Source organism: Neopelma chrysocephalum, unplaced genomic scaffold, assembly GCF_003984885.1.
Source record: "Neopelma chrysocephalum unplaced genomic scaffold, ASM398488v2 Primary Assembly neopelma1_23b, whole genome shotgun sequence".
Classification (NCBI taxonomy): domain Eukaryota; kingdom Metazoa; phylum Chordata; class Aves; order Passeriformes; family Pipridae; genus Neopelma; species Neopelma chrysocephalum.
The window spans coordinates 9,879,358-9,887,546 of record NW_020897692.1 but is presented as its reverse complement, the minus strand read 5'-3'; the positions used below and the strand labels follow the sequence as shown (position 1 = coordinate 9,887,546).

At 41.6% G+C, this 8,189-nt stretch overlaps 1 protein-coding gene across 2 annotated transcripts in view; it reads right to left on the bottom strand.

Annotated features, from left to right (window-relative positions):
• Positions 1-1,015, bottom strand: part of PHIP (pleckstrin homology domain interacting protein) — a 112,316-nt gene extending 111,301 nt beyond the window's left edge. Inside the window, exons 1-4 of one of the 2 annotated variants that reach the window (XM_027696873.1) lie at positions 729-1,015; positions 561-619; positions 347-376; positions 130-189 (exon numbers count right to left, since the gene is read on the bottom strand). In XM_027696873.1, the coding sequence (XP_027552674.1) occupies positions 130-189; positions 347-376; positions 561-619; positions 729-774 (195 nt within the window). In that variant the 5' untranslated portion in view covers positions 775-1,015. The remainder of the gene's footprint in view (positions 1-129; positions 190-346; positions 377-560; positions 620-728) is intronic. The other variant, XM_027696864.1, reaches the window with a different exon arrangement.
• Between the last annotated feature and the right edge of the window lie 7,174 nt (positions 1,016-8,189).

Genomic DNA, 8,189 nt, shown 5'->3' with positions numbered 1-8,189 from the left:
TTTTTTTTTTTTTTTTTTGCGGGAAATTCAATTTTTTTGCCGGGCTGCTCAGGGAGAGTGAGGGAGGGGGAAAAAACAACTTTGCCCGTCGCAGCGCTCTCTCCTCTCACCAGCGCCCGCTCCTCTTACCAGGTTCTCGTAGCTCCGGGGATGCTCCTTGCCCGTCCAGTCCGTGCGCTTGGGCAGCAGCTGAGGGAGAGAAGAGAGGGCGCCCCGTGAGCGGCTCCCCCTCCCCCGAGGAGCCCCCCGGCTGCGCCCGGGATGGGGCGGGGGAAGCGGGAGAGCGAGGGAAGGGGGAGGGAGGCCGCAGGCGGGGCGAGCGCCGGGTGCGCGGCGCCGCTCTTACCTCTTTCTCCGCCACTTCTCGGATCAGGACCTGCAGTAACAACAAAAGCGGGGTGTGAGAAAAGGTTTTAAAAAGAGAGAAAAAAGGAGAAGGAGGACGAGGCGGTGAGCGCGCCGCCCGACCAGACGCCCTACCCGGCCGCCCCCTCCCCGCCAGGCCCGGCGGCGCCATCCATCCATCTCTCCATCCATCCCTCCATCCATCCATCCCCTACCTGAGCCGCTTGCTGGCAGGGTCCGTCCTCCAAAAAGCGAGCGATGAGGAAGTAGAGCTCTGCGGGGAGATGAGAGGCCGTCAGGGCTGGCGCTCCCCCCTTCCCCGCGGGCTCCCCTTTCTCCCCCCTGCCCGCCAACCCTCTTCGGCTCCACCGGCCACCACTCACCCGCTCGCAGCTCCGCCGTGTGCCGGCTGCCGCCGTCCCCGGACATGGCGAAGCGAAAACCGGGGAGGGGAGGGGGGGAAAGGGGGGGAAGGGGGGGTGCTCGGGCCGCGCTCCCGCGGCAGCGTCGGGTCCCAGCGAAAGGCACCCGCCCGGTCGCTGTCACTGCTCGTTCACCGGGGAGAGTCTCGGCTCCACCATTCAACCCACGGGCAGCAGCAGCAGCAGGAGGAGGAGGAGGAGGAGGAAACAACAACTCGCAGCCGCCCGCCGCCAACGCCAACGCCGCCGCCGCCAGCCAGCGCGAGCGAGCGCGATCCTTCCGCCCGGAGAAAGAGTCCCCTCCTCCTCCTGCGCGCCCCCTCCTCAGCCCCCTCGGCCCCGCGCGCCGCCCCTTCCCCCCGCGCCCCCCTCAGTCTCCGGCGCTGCCCGGAGGGGGTGGCCAGGCGGGCAAGGAAGGGGAGAGCCGCGCTCTTCTGCCCCCGCTCCCGCCCCGCCGCCTCGGCGGCCCCTGGCGCTGCCCGGCGCTGGAGGGGAGAAGGGGCGAGCGGTACGCGTTTATTATCGGAAAGGCGGGCGGGCTGTGGCAGAAGATGTCGGCGGGGTGGGCGGGAAGGCGGTGGCGGCAGGCGGGCGGCTGAAAGGCGCTTTCTGTGCGAGGTGCCGGCGCGCGGAGGGATACGACGCACGGGCAGGAGGCGGGGCTGCGGAGGGGAAAGCGGCGGCTGTCGGCGGCGGCGGCGCTGGAAGTTCCCGAGTTCCAGCGTCGCAGGAATGGGAAGCCAGCAAAGCCAAAATGCCCCCGGGGAGCGCGGCCCCGCTGGGGAGGCCTGGCCCTCCCACCCGCTCTGCGCTTGCCGCAGCTCCCCCGTATCCCAGCGCGGTCCCTCGGAGCCCGCCAGCGACCTCGAGGCGCAGCCGGGGGCTTTGGCATCTGCGCGTAAGTTCCACAGAGTCACGCGTTGTTGGTTCTTTTTCCGCGGTGTTAGTTCTTATTCTTGCAACACCCGGCCTGCGTTCTTGCCGCGGGTTTGCACCGAGGGAGGGAAACCCCATCCGGCCCCAAAGAGCCAGAAAGGCGCTTTTCTCCGTTGTTCGTCAGAGCTGCCCAGGCGACTCCGCCTGGGGTGAAGAGCTCGCAGAGTGCTCGTTTGAGAACTTCCCTTTAAAAACAAAAAAGAGAAAAGCAAACAAACAAACAAAAAAACCCCAACAGCTGATAACGATTTTATTCTTTGCTCTTGCCGCCAACCACAGCAGACAAGCGGGACTGACGAATCTTCTGCCTTCCAGGAGCGATGGGCAAGAATAGGAGTGTTGTCACCGCGAGGACGAGCGAGGGATGGTGATGCCTGCAACCTATGGCTGAGCTGGAGGTAATTCACTAACGGATCAATAACCTACCGAAGGTTCCTGAAAGGCTGCAACATTGTATGGAGCCTGGTTAGCTGTTAAATTATTTGTTTATTTAATGTTTGGTAGCTTGAGGATACCGAATAAACGTTCTGATTTGTGCTGTAACTGTTTATTTGCTGATTACAGTCAAAAAGAAAATAAAAACAAAGCAGGTGTCCGCTGATAATTAGCTTTAAAAAAATCTATATCTGATGAGGATGGGATTTAAAGGAGCATAATTGCTTGTCTTTATGGATTGCAATGTGCCTGTGCTTTTTCAGGTAGAGCTGGGGCCTTGCAAGAACAAATGTGTTTGTGGACAATAAGAATTAAATTAGCAAGGATCAATCTTAAAAAGGGAAAGCTGTCATTTTTTACTATTTCTTTAGTTGTACTTATTAACTAATGTAACTTTTGAAGCAAGGACAAAAGTATATTGAAAATTATATAGAAACTAGACAAAGAAATATTTTTTGCGTGCATAAAGACCCTGAAATTCTCAACTATATAACTTTCAACAAAATGAAATTTAAACTACATTTCTGTGCAACTGAGGGTAAGATGAGTTGAGCATTTTGATATGTATGTTTCCAAGGCCCGTGAGCTCAGTGTACGAGCTTGAGCTTTGTGCTTGGCACGGTGAGAAAGCTTTGCTGCAACAACCCTTCTGCTTTATTCAACAAACATAACCGTGAAAGGGTAGAGAAAGGAGGCTAAAATGTCACATATTTCCACTAAGTCTTATTATAAAAATTAGATGTATATAGGAGATGCCTAGATGTTGTGTATTTTTGGCATACAGTTATCACATGTCCCCAAAAAATGATTAAAATCCTAATCTAGCATGTGGTTTGTTGTCATTATGGTAAATTAATTTTGTAGGTTAGATTTAAAAAAAAAAAACACAAACTGTGCATACTAGATTTGATCACTGTATCTGTAGCTATAAGTACTTTATATTTAAAAATTTACATGTATCTCCCTTTTCCCAGTTTTTGTAACAATAACCACTGTGTGTTTCAGCTTCATTTTAAATCCACACTTTAAATAATTGAAGTGGCAATGAAATCATATTTAACGTCTAATAAAGATTTTAAAAATAAAGTGACTTGAGTCTTTTCTTAGCGATGTAAAATATGCATTGCAATACCTCTCATATGTGGTTCTCACAACAAAGGGCTAAATGAATAATGTGATTAACATTTTAATTTCCCTTGATGTTTACACAAAAGAAAGAATACTTATGTATGACATTACTAAATCCGTAAACCAAGGAATAGACGAATTTTAACAGTTAAGGAGTCTGAAAGTGGAGGAAAACTATCCTGGATGTATTGACCTTCCTTGTTCTTTTGGCAACTCGTAACTTTTCCTAATGCGGTTTAAAATACAGCCCACAGAATCCAAAAGTTCTTGGTGTTTTGACAATAAAATAAGAATTGTGTCTTTTATTTAATTTTCGTAGACCACCAAGCAAAATGAAATCCGAGTCCCTGACTTGAACCTCAGCACTGCAGTACTACAAATAATATTTAATAAACAGCTTTTACAAACATACATTCCATTTCTTTTTACATATGAAATCTGACGGGAGGGGGGTGTGTTTATTTGTGGCATAACATGAGAGTTGCACAGGCCACAAGAAAAGATGCAGAATTGTTATTGTTTGGTGAGGCATGTTAGAATGAGTCTTAAGAATTCCTACAGCATTAACAAATATTCCATTAATTTTTCAGAGTAATTTTTAAAGTTTTTTTTCCTGTTGCAGTTAAATTGAGGATTTTTTTGTTATGTACATCAGTGAAGAAAAATATAATCCCTGAATTTTTACTATCTTTATTGTTTGGCTTTCAAATAATCCCTTTCATGCGATATTGTCACCCTACATTACTCTTAAATAAAATACATCAGTCCTGTTTTGTCAGTGAGATTAAATGTTTTTAAGAGAGATTTCTGCTCTGAAAGGTCTGCATTAAAAAAAAAAAAGAAAAAAATAGTAATGGAATTATTTTCCTTTCTCATCTATAATGATTATTAGAGTTAAAAAGAAAATCTCAGATTATTTTAATCTAGTAATTTTGCTGTTTTAACATCGGATAGCTTTACATACTCTTTTTGCAAATGTTGTGTCATTTTATTTTGTGGCTTTCAAGTTTGATTATTCACACATCTTCACAAAATTAATTTTACAAAAAAGCAATAATAAAGTTAAATAGATTTTGCTGTTATTGTAAATTTCACACATCCACTTTATTATTATGGACTGATCCCAAAGGTTGTTTTGGGGTATTTTTTCCCCCCTAACTTATTTGGCCTTTTTTTTTTTTCTTCTATCCTATTCCCCCCAAAAAAGTGCTATAAGCCTTCTGTGTATCCAAATACAGATATATTAGAATTCTCTTGAATTACCGGTTACTTTTGACAGAAAAGAATGGAGTATCATTGGTTTCTTCTTGTTTTTTCTTCATGTTGCTAGTTTTCAGATTTGTTTCTTTTTTCTTTCACTGATATATTTTACCCAACCATTTTTATATCAGTATGGTATAATAGCTCATGCCCAAAAAGTGCATTGCTTAAAACCTAGTGGTGGCAGTTCTTGACATGAGAAGCCTTTCTGTTTCTTGTGAAATTTGCTCTTCTCCTTTTCTTTGGAGACAAAGAAAAGTATTTAGGGTTTTTAAATTGTCAAACTGAACAATGTAGCTAAATATTTGAAGCATGATATTGGCAGGGGGTGATTGAGAGCAACATAAAGCAGTGACTAAGCTTTCCTTGGGTTTGGATGTTTGGTTGGGTAGTATGCCAGGGGTTTTTTTGGTGAGTTTTTTCCACCTCAAATGAGAATCTTCACCACCAGCTGCTTACCTTGCTTGACTGTTGATTTTTACTCTTGAAACCAGCCATTACCCTTACAAGGGCAAGAAGTGAGTGATGGTGCCTATGAGCCAACTTTTTTTATTATTATTGTGTATATTAACTTCATGCAGAAAGAATCAAACGTGCCAAAATACAATACTACTGGGAGTGAATTCCTTCTGCAGTTTCAAACAATAACTTACATTTTAACTAAGTATCTTCACACAAAAATTCATTTAAATACTCTCTAGTTCATGCTTCATGCCAAGAATCCATCCTTTCTGCACCCTGCATTGGTAACCTACCTGAACTTTCTACTGCAAAGTTCCTTACAGAGTCCTTAGCTGCAGTGTATTAAATAGTGAACTTTATGCTTCTATTTTTTACCTTTATTTCCCTTTTCAATGCACTTGTTACCATAGAATGTGGATGTCTTCCCACTGCACTTCTTCTGAAAATGTTTGCTGTTACTCCTGCTTTTGCTTGCTTCTCCCCAATGGTGATGAGTAGCATAGAATTAGGCATTTGTACTACCCAAGCCACCATCAGCACAGACAAATTAACATTTTACAAAAGCACACAAATAGATTAACCTCTGACAAACATTTTCTAGGTGTTCTCCTCCTGTGCAGCTAGAAGTGTAAAGTAAAATCAAGTCACTTATGAAGCCAAATTTTTGTATAAAAAATAAATAATAAACTGAAAATCTACTATCAAGCTTCTGAAAGTAGCTCTATATGTCATTTGTATTTTGAGCAGTAAATGAGCCTGGTTGAAGTTCATTTAGTATGTTGTTACCCAAATAAATATGAATTGCACCAGCCGTGACACTCTTTCAGTTTCACTGTTATATCTTTGAGTACAAAAAAACTTTCCTTACAAAGAGAAACTAAGAATAAGGCCTACGTAATTCCTACTGAATAGAGGAATTCTACTGGTTTATGGTGGGGATTTTGTTTGGGGTTTTTCTGTTTTAAAGCAATTTTATTTTTGCTCCTGTATTTTGTAAACGACTTTCAATTAAGTTTCCTGGATCGGTTTGACAGTACAACTTTCTATGCTGAATATATTCCCTAATTAACCAGAGGATATTGAGAAAATTATTAAACCGCTGTACTCGATTGTTTGCTATTGGACTTTTCTTCACAGAGAATCTTGGATACTTGCCATGTTCATTTTCACGTCTGTTTGATGTCTCAAAAGTTTTCTGAGTATTCTAAGGATTATGTGGGGTGTTTTTTAAGTGAAGCTTTCAAAAAATTATTATATATGGTATATTTTAGAGGACAGCTACTCCATAATGAAAATAGGAGCTATGTTGCTTTGTATGTTGACAATTAGATTATTACTTAGATTATTACTTCTACACAAAATTTGAAAATGTATGCTATTACTACACTGTGTAGTAAGGTATTCCAATATGCTAAGGCAATTTTTGTTGAGCAGAAGATTCTCAAAATAAGGTGTATCCTTCATTTGTTTCTCTAGTTTTATATTAGCATTCTGAGTTTAAAAGACTTAAGTCTTAAGTGACAAATTTTATTTATATTGTAAATTTTAAAGCTTATTAAGACAATTTAATAGTGTCCTTCAGTGACTCTATTTCTCTAAATTTCTCTATTTCTCTCTTTCTGTTTCTCAGTGACTCTATTTCCATTTCTCTAAATGAAAATTTAGATTTCTGTTTAACCAAGTTTGAGGGCCATTTCCGATTAGGGGTTTGGATTTGATTTTTTCCAGTTACATTAGTAACCTGTTAGAAATGCAACTTTTTAAAATACAGATGAGAGGTTATTTGCCTGATTTTTCAAAATGGTGCTGGCTATCAGTAGCTTTGGTATAGACTTGGAATTTTCCCTGAAGTTAATACAGTAGACCACTAAAGATTTACATCTATGTAATAACTTGTGAGATTCTGTCATACTGTTATCAGAGATACAATGTGATAAGCTTGCTAATGTGCAATTTAGATAAAAGTAGAGACCGTAAGAAATATCAGAGAGTTCTGCCCAGAGAAGAGACAATCAGGTAGGTAAAATTTCATGATGTTACATTCAAAATAATCTATTGAAGAAATAATATGAGTCAATCATGCTCCTTATGGGCTTCTAAAACAACATAAGGAAAAAGGGAGGGAAAAAAAAGCTCTATTTGATAGCCAGTAGTAAATCTTTTTAAAAGACCATTCTATTTATTATGTATTCAACATTGAGAATATGGTAATTTTTTTTCCAGAACTCTAATATGAAGCCAATGAAACAAAAGAATAACACATCATCTGTTGTAGTACTGCATTAAGTCTTTCACCTTATCTCCAAAAAATTAGAGTTCAGGAGAAAATTAGAGTTCATGAGGAAAATAGCTAGGATCAAGAAAAAATACTCTGGGAAGAGGATTCAAGACCAAGCAAAAGGAACACAGTGTATGGAGTGTAATGCTTAATTAGGGCATACAAAATTTCTTCATTTCAGAGAAGATAAAGCAGGATCTCCTGTAAACTCTAGACCATAGTCCAGGAACTGAAACACTTGAAAGATTTCAAATTAAAAACTATGTTTTTCCATATAATAAAATATAGCCATCCTGGCTTTACTTTTGCCTCAGAAATCTCAATAGCAAGGATTTTAGCAGTCTGGAAAAACTGATACTTCTATAGGTAAGAACAGCCAGTGACAGTACATATGCATAATTGTAAAAGATCATTAATCTGATCCAATGCAGCCTTGCTATGTTGCAGGCTTTAAGGCAATCCTTATTTTTCCTGAGTGTTTCTTTCTAGGGTTGTTTGATTTAGTTTAAGCTATAAAGTATTTTTATTTTTATGCAGTTGAAGTATCTGCTTTCCCTAAAATAGCAATGATGTAGTGCAAGTAGTACCAATATTTGCACTTACAGTAAAGATTTAGTGCTGTTAGCATTGAGCCATTTGGCTGACAGTGCCTACTTTGTGTAGCATATGTGATTTGTCAGTCATCCATGAAATACACATCACTGAGATTCCAATCTCCATTTATTGTTCAGTCTTCTGAGAAAATACTGGTCTGCTGATCCAGATTTCTCAATATTTTGTATTCCTCTATAGCATCTACTTGGTGCCTTGAAAGGATTACTTTATATTTTTCAGTTTGCCCAATAAACTGTAGAAGGGTTTTGGTGTGCCAGGTAGGCATTGTGTACTAATTGAGATACAAATCGTGTAAGATAACTGCTGAT